Here is a 26,617-nt window from a genome sequence, read left to right on the forward strand (position 1 = left end):
TGATGAGATAAATGACATTTCTAGTTGTGCAAGAGATGGGGTGCTTTGTGGTATATACTTTGTTATTTGTGGTGCTATGGAAATTGGTAGTATTGGGTGAAAATTTGCAAACATTGCAACCCCTCTTAGAGCCGCATTTTGTGAAACCAGATGGGAGAGTTGGGTTTTTAGTTGGCTGTGAACAAGAATGTCCCGGAGATTTTTGCTGCGACTGTATGAAATTAAAGGTGGTTGTGATATGGCATTTTTGCAACGTGGCGAGTTTTGTTTTTGACAAGGAAATAAGAGAACAGGAAGTAAGTCAGCTGCATTATAAGACAATTTTACGCCAATTAGCATAAATAATTGCAACAAAGATCGCATCATAGGAAATGCCCCGGTTTCCTATCTTTCTCCAGAGCCAAGGGTTAAAGAGAGGATTTATCATTTACTTACCCTGGCGAGATATACACGAATCACAAACATTTCACTGTTATTACTATCTCTCGGTTAAACAGCGCCATCATGCGCCAACATCAGGCACACACAACAAGGTAACCCTAAAAAAGGGATTAAGCAGAAAAACAAATTAATTTCTTTCCAAAACAGATATACTAGCTCGCTTTTGAAGATGGCGTACACATGCGAAGCACTTTTTACGTAACCCTGCCGAACAACAATGCAGTAAACGCGAAACTTGCAGGCGCAGATGCCCCCTCCTCAAAAAGGGGTAAAAGAAAGTAACCTCATAGTAGCTGCTAATATACTGTAGAAGGTAAAACAGAAGACACGACAGGGTACAAGTACAAGAGTGTTACCTGCAAGTCCAAGTTTCACTAGGAGTACTGATTATAGCCCCCGTAGCCGACGTATGCAAAGGAAAAATGGGACGTTAAGGCAGCTGACGAACATCTACAACTATCGGCGCAAATCCACAATTCAAAATGTGCGCCTCTCTTCGTCGTATGTTATAAAATTCGGCAATGGTTCCGCAATATACCAGGGCGGCAGTCTGGCGATATTTAGAGCAGGTAGTTCATTTTCGGGCGTTGGTGGCAGTGTGTATGGTAGTGGAGTCGGAGTACGCCGAGTAGGTGACGGGTTGTCTGGGCGGAATAGGGATACGTCATCGCTGCCTACTAGTAGATTATCGTTTTCGTCATCTCCGTCTTCAATACGACATTCGTTGTTTAGGTGAATTTCTTGAACTTTTGTCTCGCGTCCTATCAAGCGACGGAATAACGACCTCAGTGTCTTTTTCAAACCTCCTTTGGGTTTCTTCTCCTGGTTGGCACAAAACGCCTTTGCGGATCGGACGCATGTTGGTGCTGTCGGCGTTGGAGCTTCGTCGTAGTCCGGCGCCATGTCCACTTTATTTGATGCGCGCATGCAGCATAGAAACATCGTGATGATTCAGTTTTCACAAATAAATGTTGAATTATATTGAGAGTATAGCAAGCGATGTGTTCTCACTTGTAAAATGTACTTTGTATTGTCGCGTTCTGCGTTCGAAATGGAACACAGTAGCTTGAATGCAGCGCGGATGACGTAACATGATTGTCTCTAGCAAGTCACGTGATATACGTAGTTGCCGGGCTACAATAAAAACAAAAGCATGCCACATAACCTCCGATAGGGGGCTAGCGAAATGAACGATTGCTCATCCCCACTCGGGGCATCACCATCAGCACCCGAGTTCCAGCAACGCGATTCCTTTACTAAAATAGAGTAACAGGAGCAAGCAAAAATACTGTCCTGAATTTATTTACCTACTCGGAGAAACAAAATCCGATTTGGATAAACGGAAAAAGTCAACCACAGTGACAAAGTAATTGTTATGCATTATTTTATATTCAATATTATGTTCTATATTTGGTTTTTTTTATTTACTGGCAAAATCCCAACTGTGTGATCATAGAATTGGAATCGCACCTTTTGTTTCCCAATAAGCTGTATAAACGCAGCCATAGTGATAATCATGCGTTTCCTGCGTGTGCCAATTGTGACAAAATGGCGTGGCTGTCAGTGCTTCCTGCTATTACTTTCTTGGCTGTTATCTGCCTGGTTGCTGATAGCAACGAAGCCAGAACTCTCGAACTTGTTAATCTGGTAGGTCATTGTCAGCACAGTAGATATGTGCCTTCCGTGACTCAGAACTACACGTCGATGAGTCACCGTTAGTCAGAAGCTGTGTTATGTGGCGTCACTTGTGACTTGGCAGCCAACTGCGGGCGTCCGATGTGACAACACAAACTTATGAAGCAAATGACATTGCCGTAATTTCTGTGGCAGGTTTAAGTTCTCAGCTTGTCAACCGCTTTACAACTTAAAAATACGTCACCGACGCAAATTTCACGTATTAAAGTTACGATAAAGTTGCGGTTTTAAAAAAAATAGGCAGTATTCGTTTTGGGATTCGTTTCCAATACTGAGATTGAAAGCGAAACCAGTTAGAGTCACGTGATTAATTGTTTATGGGGTATTACTTAGGTTGGAGCATGGAAGGTAATACCTTCCATGGTTGGAGAGGGGGTGTGATGTCAATATCACAACTGCGCGTGCACATTGAGAGGGGGATGGAGGGGAAGGGGGGGGGCTAACACAACAACAAATACATGTGTGTATTACGTATCGATATAATGACAAACACTGAAACTGAAATTTTTTTTTAATTTTTTCATTTATTTATTAATTTTCATACATGATACTATTATACAGAGAATTTTGAGAATTACAATTAAAATAGATATATAGTAGATAATATTTTGTAATTTTCAAATTACATTTGCCACCATTCTCATCTGGTGCATTAGTGTAGAGCATGTAGCAAAGTGAGCACCCCCTAATGGCTACTGTAAAATGACTAATTTTCACTGGGTTTAAATTTCACTGATTTACCATTTCAGGCATATTCAGTGGGTTTTAAATTCACGGTTTTATCATTTACATAATGTGTTCTATGCTCAATTTTACATATTCACTGGGTTTTAATTTAGTGCATTTTCAAGTCAGCGAAATAAGCAAAAATTACAGTACCTTGCCTCTCAAATTAGATTACCCATGATGCACCAGTACAATCCTAGGGATAGTGGAATTGTAGGTTGTACGTTGGTTTACATTCCTTCTATTCTCGGGGGTGGACATCTGGGTATTTTCAGCGCCTGGCAATCATCACCGGTGGAAACAAAGGCCGAAAACTCATAGAAGGCTATACTATATTATTAAGTTATTCAGACTTTTCTGAACAGGACAACAAGACAACCCGAGCAATGTCCAAGCAACATTAATGATGTAGTTCTGCCCCCTGAGAATATACTAGTCTGTTTGTTTGAGATGTGAATTGCATAGCTACCTGGAAGTATGTGAAAGTTGTTTCATAGACGTGCATGTTAATAAAATGTTTGCCTTTTTTTATTTGGACTATTATTAATATTTAAATCTTTATAAACGTTTACGATATGCATAAATTTTGTGCTAGTACAAAACAGATTGTGAAAATTCCATTTTTGATCGCTTTTTACCTTCCCTGTACCATCAAAGATGGTATATTAAGGGAAAGATTTTTGTCCAGCGTTGTCGGCGTTGTCGTTGTCGTTAAAAATTGTTATTGTGTGCATGATAACTTTAATTCTATTCCAAACTTGGTCAACTTATTCATTAGTATAAAGTCTTTCCTGAGTTTGAACAACAGATGTCCTGTATGAAAATATCATGCAAAAATTGAGAAAATCTGATAAAATATTTTGACTGTTTTTACTTGACTGATCACTGGTGATACACATCAAAGGTCACTGATCTCAGTGGAAATGTGCATTGTTGTATGTGTTCAATGAAGCAAATCATTTATCTTGTAATAATATCCTTGGTAATGTATCTCCCAAATCCCATGGGAATACTATACTGGGTTTCAAAACCAACTCATGGAAAAGATTTTTGCACAGTTTGATACACATTTGCAAACCTACCAATAAAATCTTTACAGGAAACAAGATGTCAGAAAATCTATATAAGCACTCCTATGAACTGGGTGCAAAACTTTGATCAAGATGTGAAGCTATTTAGTTCAAAGTTATCAAATCAAAAACAATACATAAAAAATACATAAAAAGCAAAACGTTGCATTTACATTTAAAAAGAAAATTGTACTAAAATATATGTATTCTGTATTTGACAAACAGTTCATTCGACAAATGAAAATTCACAGGAATTTGTTTCAGCTAATAGAACAGAATGATAGAGCTTTTATAATACTAATTTTAAAACGCACTTCAAAAACAAAGATTGCAGTGTTTGAAGATGTAGATTCTCAGGAGGCAACAGTACTGCTGACTCCTCTCTCCACTGGACACCAACTAACTATTTAAAGTGCCTGTGCAATGCCCACCCTCACGTTTCCCATTTTAGATCTGTGTTCCACTGAAATGGGCGAATATTGATTTTTTTGCTGAAAATGATTACTCGTATCCAAGTAAATTTGGGACATTTCTCGTGTTGTAGCCACGCCCACCTATTCTGAAACGGTCGACTGTTTCCGGATTTCCGACTCTCGCCGAAAGTGCGTCACCAAAGGCCAAAATGTGAGAGGAAGTCATACCGTAATAACACTGGTCATTCAGTATACTTTTAAACGATATACAATTTTCGGTCGGCGTTTTTTTTTTTCTTTTTTTTGTCTATTTTTTTTTTTTTTTTTTTTTGAGAGAGAGAGTTTTTAGATGTTGTGTTATGGGCAGTTGCAGTGAAACGTATAGTCATAGTGTAAGTACATGTATTCACACGTTTCTAATCGATCCGAAAGTGCGACATCAGTGGACGAAAGCCACTTAACCTCAGCTTCTTTTTTTGGAAAATCCGTCCTCGTCCATGAAAAAAACAACTAGGTTTAAAGAGAAACGCCGACAACATTAACCTGGCGCAACACTTTTGAAAGAAATAGATTACGCACCAGCCGATGATCACCAAGGCTGATTTCAGAAGACAGAGAGAGACGACAAGTGTTTCGAATGAGTTGACTTTTTTTGCGATCCTGATTATCGTTTTATAGAGACCATTTAGTCGCTGTTAAGTAAAGAGTAGCAATAATTTTGACAGTGACACGAAAACGTAGCCTCGGACAAACAGGAAATTACACAGCCCTTACACACTGCTAATTGTTTTCATTTTCGAAGGCTAAAAGTTTCTGAATCGTTAAGTGATTGGTGTTGAATGTCGAATTCACACCTCTGTTCTTTTTTTACCTCCATGCTTGCAACTTGATCTGCGTAATATTTTCTGAAATAAGAATCCGGCCTTGGTCAATGTGTTTCCACCAAATAAAGTTGTAATATGATGTTATAATTATGACAATCACGCCATGGATCAAGCTAACTCGAATCCACTCTGAATTTATCTGTATGTGTGTCGATTTCGATTATTTTTGTTATCCAATTAAACACCGCTTTTAACGCACTTGCCCTCGCCGTGACCTGACGCGTTCACCTATTTCAACAAAATGTCAATTTATTTCTACGTGGCTGTCATTTATTTAGTAACTGTGATTTGTCGTTTTTTTAATTATTTTATAGTGATCACTATAGTCTAATGTTTAGAATGTCAAAATATGTTCTATTTTATTTTAATTTTGAAAGTTTCACTCAGACGATTGATGAAATAAAACAGTGTAGTGACGTGCCTAGTAAACTGCTATAAAATAACGAGATAATTCCGACGTCAAATTCTATTTTGTCCAGCAACAGTGTACAAACGTGCACCAGTGTCGGTGACGATCACGGTGACCAGCTACACCAGAACAGACATATTTCGTATCTAACTCAACCCCATGCAACAAAAATTGATACTATGTGTTCATTATGGTCCATTCTTCCTCGACGAACAAGTACATAAGTGACAATATAGTCAAAGACGAGAAAACTGCACAAGAAATTTGCCTTATTTACACGTATCGGCAATGCAAGCTGTCATGCGACTTCCCCTTCTGACGTCACAAGGGGAATTTCTGTATGCAAATGAGAAGCTAATGAGGAGCCTCGTTTTAAAATACACAAAAATAAAGTTGCCGTAGACTGAGTTTAAAACACATTTTTTCACTTAAAAAAATAATTCATACTTAGAAACATAAAAATTAATAATATTTATATATCAATTGATAATTTTAGGCATGAAAATAGCAGCCATTTCACAGGCACTTTAAGTTGATTTGCATTACAAAGCAGAGCTTGCAACATGGTAGCTATTTATAGAGGGTGTTTTTTTTTTTACTTTTCATATAATACAGTAGTCACACAATGAATATAATAAGGCAGTTCATATTTGTCTCAGTGAATCATTCATTTTTGACATACACCTGTACAAAATACTTGGACAAAAGTCAGCTAAGATTTTCTGTTATCTTGCATGTTTTATGAATCTATTCACTTCTAAATGCAGCACTTTTTTTCTGCGATGAATCATTTGTTTTTATACTAAAATATCTGAATAAAGCTATAAATTATGTTCCTTAAAATAATTAAACAAATTAGACACCAATGTTTTTTTAAGATATTTACATCTATCAAGGACATTCGGTAGACTGATTCCCCACTGTTGGTTCAACCCCAAATCTTGTTTGTATTCAAAATTAATTATGACAATGCATATTTCTATTGAAACAAACTATGATAAAGGGAATAATATTATATAACAAAGGGCAAGGTCACCAGAGTTCAACTATGTTGTACAGTTTTTGGCAGTGTTGATTGATACGTTATTCGTGACATGCACCAACTTCATTTAAAAGAAATTTGGTTCATTCACAGACTTGTACTTGGTCATAACCACACTCAGTATTATCATTATTATTATTGATTAAAGGTTTATCGTCATGGTGCCCGAGCTCCTGGTTATGTTTACCCAACCGATCCAAATACATTGGACACCTGGCCTCAAGGGGCATCTCAGCTCACACAGGTAAGCCTTCTATTTATCCAAAGCACATACTCACTGTGTCAGTCTTTGAGCTTTGAATCCTAAAAGAAGATACAGAGTGAAAAGTACAACTGCTTCTTAGGGCATTCAAATGTATCCTCCATTGTTTAGTTTGTAACTGTGCTTCAAAATCATGGATTTGTAAACTCCAATAACACATTGTAAATTGCCAATAAATGCAACAATTAATCACATAATTTTGCATCATTATCTTGATAATATTATATGAATACAAAGAGTTATTGGCTTTCCATTCTTCAACTAAATTCAGTTTCCAGTCTATGTAGAATAAAAAGTAACTTTTTATGAGGTTTTACAAGACTTCCTTGTATAGAGAATCTTATTTACACTACTTGTTTTATCGATACAAGTTTTCTGTTGATTATTAACAAGTGTGGAGTAGGGGTAACCTTTTGAGTGTCTTTGGAAAGTCTGCTCCTCTCCCACAGAAAATGTTGATAAAAAGTAACAAGCTTTTTGATCAAAAACTAATAGTGATGTCTGAAACTGTCTATATAACTCGAAATGATGAAAAAATTGGTGAAAATATTTGCACTGAAAAATATGTGGCACTCGAAGTGTTAAAATAATGATGTCACTAGACCATGAGTGGTTGAATAGCTTCTATAATACATTGCTCAATTTAACAGCTACAACTATTAAATCAGTTTAGTCACATGACAATTAGTACAAGTGTCTATAAGGTAACTGCTAAAAGCCAAAAAAAAATTAAAATTGATTTTGCAGCTAATCAGACCAGTCTATAGTTGTGGTGAAGGTCAAAGTTCATTTCTGTAAAATATCCATAACAAATTTATGTTCATTTACAACGTGTAACCTTTTTTTTGTAACATTTTTTTCTTTTATTCTTCAATAATTCTGGAAATGAACACTAATTTTGGAGCAGACAAAATTTTAGTCAATTTTTCAGTTTTCACTCAAAAAATGTGGCTATATTTGTCATAGTCTTCTGAAGGAAAGTGCAGACTATAAATGGAACTATTTTGTGAATTTGTGAGGAAAAGAGGGAACTGGTGGTGAAATGGTTAATGGTCCTTGACAAAAGAGTTCAAAATGGGACTTATAATTTGTGATTTGTTTGTCAATCTCTGACATACACAGACCTTTCATACATTGACAATATATACAAGCAAGCATTAGACTGGCAATTTTATAATACATTTTTTTTCTTAAATTGTGGTCAGACACAAAGTTACCCTGACTGGTCTATTCTGAGGTGTATTCATTGCTATAAATTATTCATAAGATAAGATAAGATAAATTTTTTTTGGTACGGGGAACATATAAAATGCCATGACCAAGAACAAGAGAGAAAAAATTACATAACTACTAAACTAAAATAAACTAGACTAAAAAAGCTCTAAAATACTAAAAACAATGTTGGCTAAGCCTGAATAGATAAATTTATCGGTACTTGAAAACATTTCTGCAAATAAATTGTCATCCCCTATTATTTCAAGATTTTGTGCATACATAAATAAAGTTGTAAAAAAATCATTTCTAAAATAACTAATTTGACTATTATTACAATTAAAGATATAATGTAACTCATCCCCAATTTCATTATTTGAACACTTTGTACAAAGTCTGTTCTCTTTAGGAATACCTTTGTGCCTTCCTGTCTCTATAGGTAATTTGTGTGCATACAGGCGAAACTTAGTCATTGCCACTCTGTGTTTTGCAGATTTAATGTCACATAAATATTTCTCCATTGCATAGTCATTTTTAAATAAACTATATGTTTTTAGCTCCGCTGTCGACTTTGTCAAGCGGAGCTTATCATATGAGTGATTGTCCGTCGTCGTCGTCCTGCGTCCGTCGTCCGTGTCAATGTTTTACTTTTTCGACTTCTTCTTGAAAACTACAAGCCTGAATGCTTTGATACTTGGTGTATATGTACCTTGGGTAGACCTCTCTCAGATTTGTTCATTTCATGATCTTATCTTCAATTCTCTAATTTTGGTGAATATTTTTGTCATTTTTGGTAAAAAGTGATATTTTCGACTTCTTGTTAAAAACCACAAGTCCAATTGCTTTGATATAACATATATAGGTACTACATGTGGACCACTCTCAATTTTGTTCATTTGTATGATGATATCTTCAATTCTCCAATTTTGATGAATATGTTTGTCATTTTTAGTGAAAAGTGATCTTTTTGAATTCTTGTTGAAAACAGCAAGTCCCATTGCTTTGGTACTATGCATATTGTTCATTTTCTAATGATATCTTCTGTTCTTTAATTGAAATGTGCATTGCTAACAGCGGAGCTATCTCAGCCGACAGGCTGCTTGTTAATTAATGATATGCAGTGAAGTTTCGGAACCCGGAGTGGAACACATGCGCAAGCGATTCTACTTGTCAGATTACGTGTGCGTTATAGTTGCATAGAACAGATCACAGCAAAAGCTGCCTTTCTTATTGGTTGGCAGCTTACAATTCATGCTACTCATTAGCATATTTATCACCTTGACAACACAGGGACAACTATAGAGGACGCAACAGAACAAACCAGTTATGAAAATTTCGAGTCAACGTGAGAGATTCTTTCTTAAACCTTTTCACCACCAGTTCTGTCTTTTCATCACAAATTCACAAAACAGTCTTGTTTATAAACTGCACTTCAGAAGATTGGAAAAAATAGCCAAATTTTTTGAGTAAAAACTGAAAATTTATTCAACTTTTGTATGTTGGCTTCAAAATTAGAAGTAAATATACTTATAATATAAGAAAAAAGGTGCAGACAAATTTGGGCGAGAAAGTCTGGTGGTGAAAAGGTGAATTATGATAAAAAACAATAAAAGTCTAAGCTATGTACATGCATGTCAAGTTTTATTTTCATTTATTCACATTAAGGTTACTCAATACACTTTCACAAAAGTTTTTGAATTTTTTTTTATATGTTTGATGGATAGATTGCTATGTCATATGTAAACAAGTTTTGCTTGGTTCAGTTAAATTAGATATTTTTCATTCATTTTCCTAGAATGGTATGAGGATGCAGTACTCGCTTGGTGCCTTCTTACGTAACCGTTACATGTTCAACACCTCTCTCCTGAACAACACCTACTACCGCAGAGAGCAATTTTACGCTAGAAGTTCAGACACAGATAGGACGCTGATGTCTGCCGAGACCAATTTAGCTGCCCTGTTCCCACCTTATGATTTTCAAAGGTGGAATAAGACATTACTATGGCAACCAATTCCAGTGCATACATTACCGATTGAAGATGACACGGTAAGATTTGTAGTAACATTTAGATTGTATCATGTTTTAGAGGAATTCTACGATAATAAAATAAATTTAATGAATAAAAGTTAGCTAAGATTAGATGCATTGTGTGTCATTACTATTAATAAAAAAAAATAGAGACATACGTGTGTACAACCAATGGACCATTTTCCGTTAACTGCGAGAATCATGCGTTATGCGTGAAATAAAACGTAAAAACAGGACAAACAAAGGTCATAGTGTCGTAGTGGCGTCAAACATCGCGTGGGATTCGACAAACATGAAAATATTTTGGGGGGCATTTCCATGCTTAATAATGTGCTGTCCACATTTGATGATAGACAATTTCGATTAAGTGAGGGTATTCGGAAGCAATATTACTCTGTCCAAGATCGGCTGGTCGATGTGAGCTACAAAATAAAGAAATTCAAGTTGAAAATCAAATCGTTTGATTTTTGCGGCAGACGTTCGACGTGCGTCTTTCATGCATCTCGCGAGATCTCGCAGTTGAACGGAAAATCACCTATTGTTGCCGTCATTCATTCATTCTGTGCTCTGTGGTCCATGTCTTCGTTCATATCCTGGTCAAAATTGAACACAGAGTGAATTATGACGTCATGAAACATTGCCACGGTAGCATACATATGGATGCTTTGCAATGTCTTTCCCATACTGTACTTCCCCAGACTTCGGGCCAGGCGCCTTATTATGTAAAAATAGGGAAAGTAAGGGGTGGGCTTATACCTGAGAAACACTTCAGTTAAAATGAATTTTTTTTGGTTAAACATTGTAACTATGTTACCACTCTTTAATAATTATGCAAATTACATCTATCATTCATCATGTTGGGCTAGGGGGAATATTACGTTTTGTTGAAGAAGAAAAAATTGTGAAATGCGTTGTCATTTCCACACTCACAATGAAGAAACAAACATGTTCATAAAAATATGCAAATTTTATTACTATACGATTTATATATCATTTGAATTTAAGGTGTAAAAAATACTAGAGTCTTTGGAAAAACAGCGGAAAACAAGATCTTCATTATTTTTGTTGTGGGATGTTTTCAAGCGTAAGAAAACTTACTTCGTGGTGTTTTTGACTCCCATGTGCGAAGCACATAATGGGAGTCTTTGCAGTTAGTGTGTCTGTATGTGTGTGTGTGTGTGTGTGTGTTGGTGTAGACGTAGAAGTAGAGCCAGTAGACCAGACATACACAAACAAAGTGGAGCCCTTTGTACAAGTGGAGCCCCAAATTGGTGGCTCCACAATGTTTCATAATTTATATTAATATTTAATTGAATTTAAGTCAGGTTTGCGAAGCTTAGGTTTAGTATCGGGGAAGGTATGGTTCACGTTATATTAATATTAATATAATTATACCATACCTTACCCCGATACTAAACCTAAGCTTCGCAAACATTTCTATGTTCAGTCACGGGATATTCAACTCTAGTTTAATTAAACTTAATTAAAGTGCAATTCTCCATTGTATTGCATTGTAATTGAGTTTAATTAAACTCCAATTAAAACGCAACCCTATATAGGAACGCGTTTTAATCGAGTTCATATCGCAACTATATTAAAAGTTAATTCAACTATATTAAAAGTTAATTCAATGGTGGCTCCACAATTCATGGGACACCTGTATGTGTGTGTGTGTATGTGTGTATGTGTGTCCGACTGTTCCACTGCTATCTCAAGAACCATACATCGGTTTTTTGGTGCATAGATGCTCTGGGCCAATGCGCAGATTTGATTAGGTATTGGTAAAAATCCATGCTCGTTATTTACCTAATTTGCATGATAATTAGCTAATTTTTAGCTGTTCTATGACTGTTCCACTGATATCTAAAGAACCACTCATTGGATTTTGATGAAACTTGATACATAGATGCTCTGAACATATGCACAGATTTGAACAGTTTTTGGTAAAAATCTGTGCATATTAATTACGTAATTTACATGATAATTAGTCATTTTTTAGTGGTTCCATGACTTTTCCACTGATATCTAAACAACCACTCATTGGATTTTGATGAAACTTGGTACATAGATGCTCTGCACTAATGCTAGGTTTTGATTAGTTTTTGGTAATAATCCGCGGATACTAATTACCTAATTTGCATAATGATTTTTTCATAATGGTTTTCCAAGATATCTCAAGTACTAATCATCACATTTCAATGAAACTTGGTACATAGATGTCATATGACACTGCACAGACCGAATAGTTTTTATGGTAATATCAGTACATATAATTACCTAATTTGCATAATTAATTAATTTTCAGCTTTTGATATAAGTAGTGAGCATTACATTTTAAATGAAACTTGGTACTTACATACTCAAGGACTATGCAGAGATTGATTGTTTCGGATAAATATTTGTGCATATTAATTACCTAATTTGCATAATTAGTTAATTTTCAGCTTTTCCACAGGTATCTCAAGTACTAATCATCGCATTTCAATGCAACTTAGTACAAAGATGTTCTAGGACAATGTACAAACCTAATTAGTTGGGGGTAAAAATCTGTTCATATTAATTCCCTAATAAGCATAATAATTCATAATTTTTTGGTTCTAATCACATTTCAATTAAACTTGGAGACATTGATTTTCTATTACATTGCGCAGACCTCATTAGTTTTACACTAAAATCTGTTCATATTAATTTTCTGATTTGCATAATTAGTTTTCAGCTAAGTAATTTTGAATTATATTTAAGGTATAGATGCATGTTCGTGGGCACTCGGAATGAATTTTTTTTTTTTTTGCTTTTCTTACCCAGACAGTCTTGGCTAGATAGTGTTGAAATTTCGGAGCATTGTCAATGCTGGAACATGCCCAAAAATGGATTTTAAAATATCGGGAATCGAGGCACACGTATGTGATTAAAAGTCCCGAAAGTTTGTTTACGTTGCTCTTTGATTGACAAGTCACTGTTGATGTTATATGCAAATGAGTTGCTGGCCTCAGTTACGGTGCCGCGATGTGTAACTTCCTGTCTGCGACCCTGTTTAACTTACCTCAAGCGCTACCAACTAGTCTTGCAAACTACAAAAAAAAAGACAAGACGTAGACGCTTCCAGCCTGCAAGCGGAATACAAAAAACATACAGTTGTAAATGATAAGTAAACTTTTTGACCCTTATCTCGCAACATGTCGACAACCTCTAGCCTGGCAGCTTCCAGTGGAGTACTGTTAAATATTTTTTTTCACGCATTTTTTTCTCCGAAGGCATTATAAAACTGACTAATTTTACATTTGTCGTTTTGCTGTAACGATCACCATGCTGATAGCATTGCGATGTAGTAGTGGATAAACACCATTCAGACCATTGCTGTGCTGTCATCGATAACTAACTTTTCAGTGGCAAAATATACAAACGTGAAATGCTCGGTTACCCCGAAAATTACAGAAACATCGACAACGAGATACTGTTTTTAAACACTGCGGAAAAATCACGCACTCTGCGATGCCATCTTGGTTACCCTAATCGGAACCCCCCTTGTCAGCTAGCATGCATCTGTAGTGATGTCACAAAGTACGTTGTACGGCCGTGCTCGGCGACCTCTGGTACTATGGCACTCTATGAATGAGGTATTTCCAGAGGTCAGGGTTCGTTTTAACTTTTATCAACCCATCGCGTCTGCTCGTAGTTGAATGAAACCTGTTTCGTTTTACAATAGTTGACTTCCATTTCGACTTTTTCGCACCGGCGTTTGAGCGATTGAGTACAAAAACTGTGAATAGCCGTTGTGTAGCAAAATATTACGGCCCATTTCAACCTGGCCGTCTAACTTCGCATGATCCATTTCACCGGAGATCGTGAAAATCTGCGTCATACAAAGTATTTGTTAAAAGGTCTGAGGAAAGGTAAATTTAGACTCAACCCACCCAATGGGAATCGCTATGTTTATATAACTGTATGAATATCTCATCGGCTTTACGTAATCCATTGTGTCCCTCCCTAAGTGGAAATGATAACACAACGCCATGACAGTTTTCGCGCAAGGTTTTGACTCCGCGGACGATTTTACGTCTGTTTCCCTAGTATTGTAAATATTTTTATTTTATCTTTTTATCTGACGATTGAACATCAGCAAGCGTCGGTGTATGATGGATTTTGGCATGTCGTCGTGATGCAATAGCCATTTTTGTGGAGGATTAAAGTCACTTTCATAAAACGGCCATTATCTCCGTTCGTGTTTTTTGGTTGGTCAGAGAGATTGAAAATTAATTAGCTCCCACAGTTTTTGTCAGTTTGTCTTGACATTTTCACACTATTTTGACAACGTCTCTACGAACAAAAGGACGTCTGGGCTTATTTTTAAAGCTTTGCATCCTCGGACAATGACATTCGAAGTGTGAAATACTGACCGGGATTGACTATACGGCACACATCCTGCTTGACAACTTTGTAATATGAAAACAAAACATACTAAATATACGCCTGGACGCCCATTTGTTAATAAACAACTAATAAACGTTGTGTGAAAGTTTCACTCAAAATAAACAAGAGTTGTGCGAGCTATTTAGATTTGAACTTCCATGGTAAACTGGAAAACACAAGTGGAGATAATGGCTAATTTGCATAACCTTTCACACAGTAAGAAGTTTGCTAATGCTCATGTTAATTAAAATAGTTGTAACAGTTCCAAATTTAAACCTATTATTGTTTTGTAAAAAGTTAAACGTAGTGCATAATATGGAGATCCCGTCATTACTTTTTTTCACCATGTTTCTTTTTGATTATTTATGTACAGCCTTGCTAAATCTTGCTAAGCATTCAAAAGTAAGAATGTTTGTACCATGTATATTTTATAATCATCTTTTGAGTATGTTCCACTATTCACAATGCTGTGAAATTTTAACAGTCTATAGCCAAGACTGTTTGGATAATAAAAAGCAAAAAAAAAAAGAAAATTCACTCTCAAGTGCCCTCGAACCTGCATCTATACCTTAATGTGTTACAATACTCTCAGCACATGGGAGTTCTTTCTAAGCTTTCTTTGATTTTAACATGATTTGACCTGAAAAAATGTCCTCTGACCTAACAAGTCAAGTCAGTCATTAACCAACCAAAATGCCGTGTCTTATTGAAAAAATTTTCCAATTACTGACAATGTCTTATTTTAACATATTGTTAGCAGTGATTTTGACGAAAAGTAAAGTACCTGTAACTATGATATAGTCCAATATTTTAGGATTTGTTGTCATATCAACTGATTTAAAAAAAATCATTTTTCATAGTGAATACAATACTCAGTGCAAAATTAAGTTCAGGCATCATCCACAAAATAGTTCCATTTATAGTCTGTACTTTTCCACATGAAATGTTGCGAACATTTTCAAATTTGTTGATCAAATACTATTAGCGAGGTCAAATTTTGTCTGTTTGGTACAAAATTAAGATTGAACTCAGTGAAATTTACAGAAAATGTGACAAATTTACCCAAATTTAAGCGGGAAAAAATAAGGTTAATAAAAAATAGAAATGTAACATTGAGTTATTACGTCATAGTCATTACACATCGACAGATTCAATATAGCTATACACATGGATATGTTTGTAAGGTGATATTTGCATATGCATAGTTTTTTAAATATTTAGTACCTACTATTCATGGAGGTTTCTTGCTCAATAGCTGGTTACACATTAAAATTTTTTGCTTTCAGCTTTTAAGACAGTTTGACTATGATTGTCAGCAATGGAATGATTTATATGAAGACTTTCTGGCAAGCGAGGAGCATGCTCAGATGAAAGCTAACTATTCTGTGAGTATTAATCTTCATTATTCTAATGTGCTAGCAATGGCATCTATAGTGTATGGGAATAATTTAATTATCACTATTTGGTGTTTTTTTCTGAAAAATACAATACCTTGTTCAGCTTTTGGGCAATCTGTCTTATTAGTTCCTGTTTGTATGCAGCTCAAAAACTGGGAATTATGGATTGCTCTCAAAAACTGGGAATTATGGATTGCTCTCAAAAACTGGTAATTATGGATTGCTCTCAAAAACTGGGAATTATGGATTGCTCTCTGTGCATGTGTGTGTGCATTTCATCTGTATCTCAAACATGCCTGGATGGCATAATTATTAGGGTCACAAATTAATTGTTTTCAACAATGCCAATCAATAATATCAAGTGCGTCATCCTGCTTTTGTGGATTTTTTCTTCTGGAAGTATCATGCTGTCAGCCAAGACTTCCTCTCCCGCTTTCTTTCATGTGTCTTTCTTGAATAATTAGATGAAGCTGATTATTGATTTTCTAATGCAGCTTCAAAAATCATTTGACACATTGTATTGTTTGCAAACTGACCTTGAACTATGACCTTGTGTTACATGATTTGGTTACTTATCATACTTGAACTGATTTTAAAAAATTAAAATTACTAGCTTTATATCATGGAATGGAAGTTCAAGGGTGGTAGTTATTTCGACGTGCTTGTGCAAGATATATGGGTCTCATATAAACAAAGATGACAACTTTGCTTTAATTAGGTATTTTTTTAGGAGATTGGAGGGTATCGAAGGGGTCATCGACAGTAATTAGTGAAAGTATCGCTCAGGTCAAACCTCATACCGGTACTTGTGATTCCATAAGAAGAGCGCATTGAATTGTGGGAAAATCAATGTTTTTCAACACAAATGTCACACATGCGCAGAATGACAACCACCGCCTTTTCAGCTAAAAGTGAAAGAAATAAACATGAAAAAATGTATTTATGGTGTTTATCATGCATGTGTATTAATCATTTCGGGCAATATACAACTAATTAGAATCGCTATAATAGCTAATACATAGCTCTGTATTATATATATATATATTTTTTATTGTAGGAATTCGTAGAGTTCGTCGGTAATGAGACTGGACTGTACTCAAACTTGACATTTGACAACATTGGTCTTGTGAATGATGTCATTGTATGTGAAGTAAGTTTTAAAAAGTTTGACTTTGAAATCTGGGTAATTGTTTTGACTTTCTTAGAATCTGTTTCATCAATAATTTGACCTTAAGCTTTAGGCTGAAATCTGAATCAATATGCATTTTTAAAAAAAAATTCATGACTAATTCAATAATTTTTAGTTTTAGTTGTTATATTTTTATGTTCAGATGTATTATTTTGTTTTTTTAACAGGAAGCTGACAATCGGACTATTGCAGACTGGATTGGCAACAACACAAGAGAAACATTACAGTACCTTGCAGATTACAATATGTATAGCTATTATTCAACGCCTGAAATGGCAAAATTGAAAGGAGGTAAAACAGATTCACTTCAGTAACGTTATTAGAATCTGACAGCAAATAAAAGTAGAATATAATTGTCAGTAAAATTCGGTATTGGTTCGTGCAAAATCGTTTATTTGAATTTTTTGATTAGAAATAATTATATTTGTTGCCACGGCAACAATTGTATCATGCGACTGAAATTTCATGTGACTGCAAATGTACTTCACAAAATCATAAAAGTTACGCGAGAGAGAACGAATAGAGGATTGTCATATTAAAACCTCAAATAGTTTCTTCAATAAATACAACACGATATCACAGAGATTATTCTGAAAAAAAAAACTTTAATTATTATTATTATTTATTATAGGTATGATTGTTGGAAAGTTTGTGGAGAATATGAAGAATAAGACGAGGGGTGATCTTCTCCCAGATAACAAATACCGAATGATGATGTATTCTGCTGTGAGTCACTTTCTTTCTATGTCCTGATTTTAAAGTGTGACACGTAATGAACAAAGCATGTTAGAATTGTGTGCATTCTGTCGCTATGCAGGGATGTGCTTTCTTACATTGATGGCTGATAACGAATTTATCGCAAACCTTGAATTTTCATGACCATGACGTTTTCTTAGGCTAGCTGTAGCTAGGCATTTGGTCATGCCATTGACATCTGCATAAACTGTATTGACAGCAAAATAATCATTTTATCGAAGACCCTGAAGGGCTAATCTGCACTGGCTCGGAAGGTTGTAAATGATTAGCTAGTTTGAATTTCTAATTTGCATAACATTACTGAGAATGAACGTGCATTCAACGCCACAAGTCTTTTGTTTTTTTAGCCAATCAGAATTCATCTTCCGAGCCAGTGCAGATCAGCAGACCCTGAAGGCTGGATGGTCACAAAAAACAAACGTTAAACAATTCTTTATCTCATGAGGGCGCTATATTATTTCCGTTGCAGAATGACATCACAATAGCTAGTATGACGTCCACTATGAATATTTATAACTGTCAGTTTTCCACTGTTTTGTCTTGTGTTTAAAATCTTCCTATAGGGCCAGTAGTACCATTAGGTGGTGCCCCATTCAGCAAAATATTTATTTTAGTTGTCAAAAAAACTGAAAAGCTGGAATGGTGACTAAAAACAAAAATCTGATGAGGGCGCTATACCATTTCTTTTGCAGCATGACATTACAATAGCTGGTATGATGTCTGCTATGAATATTTCTAATGGTCGGATACCACCGTTTGCATCATGTCTTATGTTTGAACTCTACCTAGAGGAGGATGGGTAAGTCTGAACAGTGGTGGCAGTGGAGGGTACTACCAAACCTAAAAATTTGTCAATATTTATATTCTTCAATTTTTATGGAAAAGAACCCTGATTTTGGAGCCAACAGACAAAATTTGAGTCAATTTTCAGTCTTTACTCAAACAATTTGGCTGTTTTTGTCCCAATCTACTGAAGGAAAGTTAAGACTATAAATGGGACTATTTTGTGAATTTGTGATGAAAAGAGGAAACTGGTGGTGAAAAGGTTAAGGACTACTGTACTTATCACTGCTACAAAACGACTTTCTCTGACTTATCAATGTGGCTTGTCACATTTCATTTTATTTTCAGGAATTACACTGTGGAAATCTACTATCGAAATGATTCAAGTAAATCTCCTTACCCTATCACTGTACCGAATTGTGACTTTGCGTGTCCATTTGATACTTTTGTGAACTTGACACGTGATGATTATCTGGATGATCTTTATCGTGCATGTGAAAATGGACAGATATCAAAAACATTCAGACTAGGTAAGTGTTTTATTATGTCTTTCTGTGATAATGAAAACATAAATACTGTAAAATACTTTATTTTAGCTGGAATAGGGTAGCTGGAATTTATTTTCACAAATTTTCTATGAGTTTAATGTAAAATATAGGAAAACGGGCATATTAGCTGGATTTTATATTCACTGAATCATGCCTTCAGCAAAAATAGTGGAAAATAAATTTAAAGTGAAAATAAAGTATTTTACAGTACAATTTGACATCTGAAGGGACAAAATTGAAAAAAAAATACGAACTGAGAAACTTGTTTTTTTCTCCAAATAGCTTTTATTGTGCAACTTTTTTGAGGCCATGGCCAACTTTTATCATCTTTTAATGTAACAAACAATACTGAATAGATCCATGGTCAAAATCATATCTGCTTAAAAACTTTTAACAGCTGTATTTTGTATTTATTTGCATTTACTGTATCCCCAGGCAACCATTTTTTCAGATTTAGATACCCCTTGATAAAATTGGTTGCCAAGTATTTTGTCTCCTAGATACATGTATAAAATTTTCCCTTCTAGTTATACTTTCAGGGGGCAATACAAACACAAGTCAACATCACTACAGCCTTTCTCTTTAACATATGATTATATTTTTTGCCCTTTGAAAAAATATAGATATTCTATAATCATTCCTATCTGCTAAGACAGTTGTATCAATTTTAGGCCTTGAACATTTTTGACTTCTCTAAAGTAAAAACCAAGTATTGAAACAAAAATGGGGCGACGGGTGGCCATTTTCTTTTTATTTATGTACATACCGATTCCCTATTAAGATATTGCCTGATTCAGTTGAAAGTTTACATAATACAGTAGGGTGTGGTATTTTGTGATGTGATCAAATTGAATTTTGGTTGCTCATTAAATTTTTTTGTGATCAACCAAATATGCTCAGCCCATTACAGTACATTGCCAGTAACGACTGATCGTATCACAGCACTATGTACAGCCACACTAGATCGCTGCTAGTGTTGGAATTTGGTAGGGACTATGCATTGTCAATTCTTGTTTTTTTTTTCCTTTTCAGCCTTGATAATTGGCGTGTCAGCAGCGGGAGCTTTCCTACTGGTTATTATCTGCGTCCTGGTCTGTAAGAAATTCTGCAAGTGTTGTAAAAGGGGCCCCTACACAGTACAACATGATGACTATGGGTATGCTTGACTGAACAGTGAACAGTTAGAAATTTTGTTAGACGAAATCAGTTAAATAATTTATAGCCTAGAATTTCTGCAATGGTCCACTTGTTACACGCCATGCCACCAACACTTAGTTAGGTGTTGCACTGGTGGCAATGTAGTCTTAGTTGTGGAAAGAAAAATGACTTAGAATCTAGTTGGTGTTCCGGTCACTATACCCCACTTCTTTATTGTCTAGAATCTATGCAACCGTTAATTCACTATATATCATTTTGCTAATGCCTAGAATCCATTTGGTATATCACTCACTATAACGTTTTTGCTCTATTAGTTGCGCATTCACTTGTGTAAATTGCAGAGGTGTTATATGGTCAAAATAAGTCAAATTTTAATGACTACACAGCAACAAATGTGAACTTCGATACAAGATGCGCTTCTAATAGAGCAAATATGGTATGGCAAAACATGGACTGTATATGGCATACTACTCGCTACATACCATTCCTCTAATGCCTAAAATTAGACTCATCTGCAAAACACAATTAAGTGTGTATTCAACTCATTATACGCTACTCTGAGCTCAGGTTTGTTTTCATTTATGCAAACCTTACGCACTACGAAATACCATACACAGTCTCAGGAAATGAATTACTTCATATTCGGAAAGTAAATGCTGTATTCTGCATTAGAAATTCCCCATGATAATGCAACCTATGATGATCTACATAAATCTACCTTACTTCTAGTTGACAACATTTGTATTTAGGCAAGGATATTTAAATTGAATCTCTGGCAACAATAAGGTGTATAGGCTTCATAGCAAGGAATTAGTGAAGTGGTGCATGGATGGCAGAAATTCTAAGGTAAATAATTTATTACACCCCCACTGGACAAATTTGTTATGTTATTAAAATAATGCTATTATTTTATTTTACTAGATGAGGTTGTGTTACTGTGATAGGCATTTTTATACAGACATGTGATATATATCAAAAACTGTAAAATACTTTATTTTAGCTGGAATTAATTTTTGCTGAAAAGACTCATTGGGTGTTTTGTATGCAATTTATTTTCACTGATTTTCGACAAATTGAATGTAAAACATAGGAAAAAAGGTATATTCGCTGGATTTTATTTTCACAGAATCATTCCTCAAGCGAAAATAGTGTAAATTAATTACAAGCAAAAATTAAGTATTTTACAGTACATACAGTGGATTGAAGTAGACTAGATGTGATCTATTATCAGTAGAAAAATCTATAAATAATAGACTAGTGAATTGGTCTGGAGGGTTGTGGCCTTTCGTGCTGGTCAGTCTGCGCATTCAAATTCCAATGGTAGTGTACTGTAGTCATAGAGACAGCCAATCAGTGATGACACAGAATTATGTGCCATCTACGTATTTACATAGAGATTCACCAGGCCATTCTTGAGTGCACTGGGAATGGCAGTCTGAATGGCTGAATTCTAGGTTAAGATTGAACCATAGTAGGAAAAAAACCTGCTCGCCTATATACCAACTCACTCAAACATAGGAATTTGGGTGGATTTCTAGTAATTACAAAAAAAAAAAAATAATCCCTCCCTAGACATTTTCTATAATGTGTGACACAGAGGTTAAAATACAGGGAATTTGAAATTAGTTTTGAAAAATATAACTCTATGTGGGATGTGTGTTTGTGTATGTTATATTTGCTCACTAAATAAGATTAAGAATTCTTGTCACAAATGGTGGGCAAAATAACTGCTTGAGTCAGATAAGGGTCCACATTTCAAACAAAAAGGGGTGGTTAGAAAACACAGCTGTTATATAATATTTATATGTAAAAGTTTGCTTGTTCTTATTAAAATACATATACTGTAATTTAAAAAAAAGAATTTAAACAAAAAGTTGTGGATGCATGTGTATGTAAAAAAAAAAAAAAAACTACCCCCCTTGATTTCAAATGGTCATCCCTTAATCGGTTTCAAGAGAAAATTTTGCTCTCCGTTTACACCAAGTATTTCGTATCTGATTTTTGATGATCAAAACTTGCTGAAAGGATTTATATGTGTCTATATAATATGAGACTGAAAATTTATCTTAACGACTTACACGAGGCTGTAACTTTCTGTCGAAAGAGGGCAGTGTTTATGCATATTATTCCATGAGATTTTCAATATTGTGAAATGTGTGTTTTGTAACTTAGTAGGTCATGTGACTTACTAATGCAATATTCAAAAGGTTTAAAAGTTTGGCCTTTTGAGCGCCACTGTCAACTGTTGGCACCATTCATCCTCCATCATGATATTATGCAGTCAGCTCATCCTGACAGAAAACATACAAATTTGCAAAATTTGTTGATAACAAAAAAAAAATATCTGAAATTATCTTTCATGATGATAAAATTTAAAGAAAATGTTACCAAATGTTTAAATATTTGCACTGAATTTTTGGTGGGAAATATAAAGGGGAAGGATATTGAGATTGCGTACCGTACCGGTGATTCATTATGAAAATTGTGAGAAGCCCGATATTTTTTATTTAATGCATTCTTTTGAATCATCTACAAAATTGGTGTTTTGTTTTTAATTTGTCAAAATATGATGTATTTTGATCTAAATTTACATTGCTATGGAAACTGTTAAAGTGACACAGTCTTTGTACAGCTTATGGTATTTTAATGCATACAATATTTGCATACATGCTTTACACAAATGGGAACTAGAACAACATGTATATTTTAAAAATTAAACAGTTTTTGTGGTTATTTTATGGATAAATACTATTATTATTATACATCTGTCACCGTAACGCCATAAGTTAGTGTGCCGTAATTTGGCGGTATTTTACGAGGTATTTTCATCCTCCCATATTAGGATATGCAAATTCTAAATATGGAATGATTACGTGAGTAAGTGTCTTGTAATAAGTGACCGAACTCCACACAAAAAAGTGCGCTGATTCTATTCTAAACTTTTTGGATTTTGGCATTCCCATGATGTATAATACTCCGCTGTACTGTCTTCGTGCACACTTTGAGGTATCCTCGTAATAACCTCATATTATTCTTATAGCAATGAAACAGTGGACTTTGTTTATGCGTAAAATGCCATGATGATTTAAAAGTATATTTATGTGAACGCTTTCCTTTGTGTACATTATTTATTGCAGCTGTAACATAACGTGTCACTGAAACAAAATCATGTCCACATGCGCAAATGATTAACCAAAAAAATTAAAATATATGTTATAAGAATACTAAAAAGTATGTACTCGGGCAGCACAGGATTGCATTCACATTGATCCATATGATCACCATACTTTTATCTTAATATTTATTTTCCTGATATTTTTATTGTTAAATAAGAGATATTTCAAAACAAAATCCAACTTTGTTATTAACATATATAATATTTTAGTTTACTGTGTTTTTATTGACATTTGGTTGCTCGGAGACTGAGCACTTTATATACTCAAGTTGTGGTAGTGACTTTAGTGTGGGGAACTAAATCTGTTTTCAAAATTTTAAACTCTGTATGACTTTATTAAATGCAATTTTTTTCATTCGGTGTTGTTTTTACATATCTGATTACTATGCAGTTGATTTAAATTTTAGTGTGTGTGAAAAAAATGATTTTCAGTGACAAAGTGTAAACACCATTTTGTGGAACACCTAGAGCTAACAACAGAGTATGCCTGCTTATAATGATTTTCATTAGTCAGCATGTTCGCAATCAACTTTATTGTTAAATTACAACTGTTTTTTACAAAATATTATTAAGGTAAAACATTTATATGTAGAATTTTTTTTCTCAAAATATTTGGCGTTTAAGTATACAGTGTGTATTTCCATTTTTATGGTTTCAAGTTGCATTCCCACTTTCTTTACATGCAGAACACTTCCCACGGATTGTTGTGATCGTAAGGAAAAATAAAATGAAAATATTGGAGTACTTTAGTTCTAAATCAAACACAACTTGTTACTCAAGTTCACTTTACTTTATTTTTGGAGAAACTTCTAAATTTGATTTCGTGATTTGGTTGAGTTAAATTACTTATGAACTGAAAAAAATCCAAAACCCTTATGTTGCTAACAGCGGTCAGGGAGAGGTTTTCTGCAGTTCGTACAAAGTGTGAATGTATCTTTTATGAGTTATTTGTAAAGTTAAAAATGCCTATGTTCAATAGATATGTAGTACATTTGTGTGTGAATACTAATGGTTTTTGCTTTTAAATTAATCACAATTTGTGTTATTTTAGTGGTACTGTTTATTTGTATGACAATCTTCAAGGGTAGTGGTTGTCACACAACGTGCGTTTGAATATCACTTAAACAAACAATGTATTTTACATGCGTTGTATACATCCAAATGGGTTTCATGTGAAACAGGACGTGGCTCGATGACCACTTCCCTTTAATTAAAAGTATCACATCACATTTAAGGATGGATGTGACTAACTTCTGTGAACTAATTAATTTTCACTGCTAGAAATTGTTATTACTTGATGATTTTATGGTATTCATGAAGACAAAATTGTGTGAAAGTCACTGATGCTTTGAGTTGGAGGATTTCAAAAAAATCGCGAATTTAAAAAGATTTTCCTTTACCAAAAGCAGTTTACATTTGAAAATACATTTCTGCTGAAGATAACGTTCCATTATATTAATTACATTCAAAATTACAGTAACTTGTATCCATGGAAACAATGATTTTGTGATTTGCCTATAGTGTTAATCCCTCCTATGCCAACCATTTTAAATTGTATCCATGGAAACAATGATTTTGTGATTTGCCTATAGTGTTAATCCCTCCTATGCCAACCATTTTAAATTGACAATTAGTCAAAATACAGATTCATAATTCAAAAAAATAATTTGAATTCCACAAGTTTTTCTTTGAACTTTCAAATAATCAGCCGTCAATGGGAAATGCATTGTAGAGTTTCTGAAAACTCCTATGTTGAGTGTGTGTGTTTCTTCCTTTATAGGAGTATTGTACAGTAGTTTTAAATTGTGGCTTAAAAATTATATATACTGTAGAATACTTTATTTTCGCTTGGAAGTTCTTTTTTTTATTTTCGCTGAAGGAATACTTCAGTAAAAATAGATTCCAGCGAATATACCTTTTTTCCAATATTTCACATTCAACTCATCAAAAATCAGTGAAAATATATTCCATACAAAACACTCAAAAAGCCTTTTCAGCGAAAATGAATTCCAGCGAAAATAAAGTATTTCACAGTATTTACAATGTACCAATGCATGGTAATTTGATATTCATAATGTTGTATTGTTATTTAAATGTGTCTAAACTGTCATCATATCACAATAGCAATCAAACCACATTACATGTATAACCACTGTAAAACATTGTACCATCATTTATTTCAAATTCAGAAAATCTGTGATAATTTTTCCCTTTTGTGCTTAACTCACTGTACATAGAAAATCTTGTTGTCCTACAAGAGAAAATGTAATAACCATTGGTGCTCGTCGTCTTTTCTATCAATTTGTGATGTTCTTCACTTGCGCAGAAATGTTACAAGTTATACAACACATTTGCATTCTCCAACACATAAACTCATAAAGTACATTGTAATTAAATGTTGTAAAATAAACAAGGAATTGAAATGAACATGCTTTCACACCATCTGCCTTTCACATTATTGCATTAATGCAGTGTCAAATATTTCTAGATGTGTATTTTTACAATTCTGCATTTTTCTCACGACTTGCTGTATGCTCTATTATAATATACACTTCTATATTCTGTAATGTACTCGTATTTTTTTATCAAAGTAACAATTCTCTGTATTATAAAGCATGTTAATTTTAATGGTTTGATTAAATAAAGGTTTTTATTTAATTTTTCAAAATAAAGTAGTTATTTATTTGTGTCTATAATCTTTAAGCAGTGAAAGTAATGATTTCAGGTTTTACAAAGTGATCACCAGAGGGCGCTAGATACCACCGTCTTGCGTGTAGTCGTATAGATAGGTCAATCGTATTATATTTGACCAGTTTTCAACAAATTTGTTGTAAATACCTGGTGTAACATTAGCAAAATTCTGAGCAATGTGGGTAGCCCCCTCCCCCTACATTTTTTCCGGGTAGGCGACCAGGGCAGGAAAGTTTTTATAGCAGGAAACTGTTTATGACAAATTTAAAACACTGGTATAGTCAATTTTATTGGTCGAAAGCTTGATAAATATTGATATTGGCGTTT

The 26,617-nt window shown here is 34.5% G+C and overlaps 1 protein-coding gene across 1 annotated transcript; it reads left to right on the forward strand.

Moving 5' to 3' along the window:
• The first annotated feature begins 1,967 nt into the window (after window positions 1–1,967).
• On the forward strand, window positions 1,968–26,271 carry LOC100368569 (prostatic acid phosphatase-like). Its single transcript, XM_006815120.3, has 10 exons — window positions 1,968–2,088; window positions 6,829–6,924; window positions 9,950–10,201; window positions 15,880–15,978; window positions 17,048–17,140; window positions 17,347–17,470; window positions 17,811–17,905; window positions 18,628–18,734; window positions 19,067–19,248; window positions 20,299–26,271. Exons 1-10 carry the CDS (start codon window positions 1,990–1,992, stop codon window positions 20,430–20,432), a joined length of 1,281 nt encoding a protein of 426 aa, XP_006815183.1. The 5' UTR covers window positions 1,968–1,989; the 3' UTR covers window positions 20,433–26,271.
• The last annotated feature ends 346 nt before the right edge of the window (window positions 26,272–26,617 follow it).

Source organism: Saccoglossus kowalevskii, chromosome 12 (assembly GCF_978046115.1).
Source record: "Saccoglossus kowalevskii chromosome 12, keSacKowa6.1, whole genome shotgun sequence".
In the NCBI taxonomy this organism is placed as follows: Eukaryota; Metazoa; Hemichordata; class Enteropneusta; family Harrimaniidae; genus Saccoglossus; species Saccoglossus kowalevskii.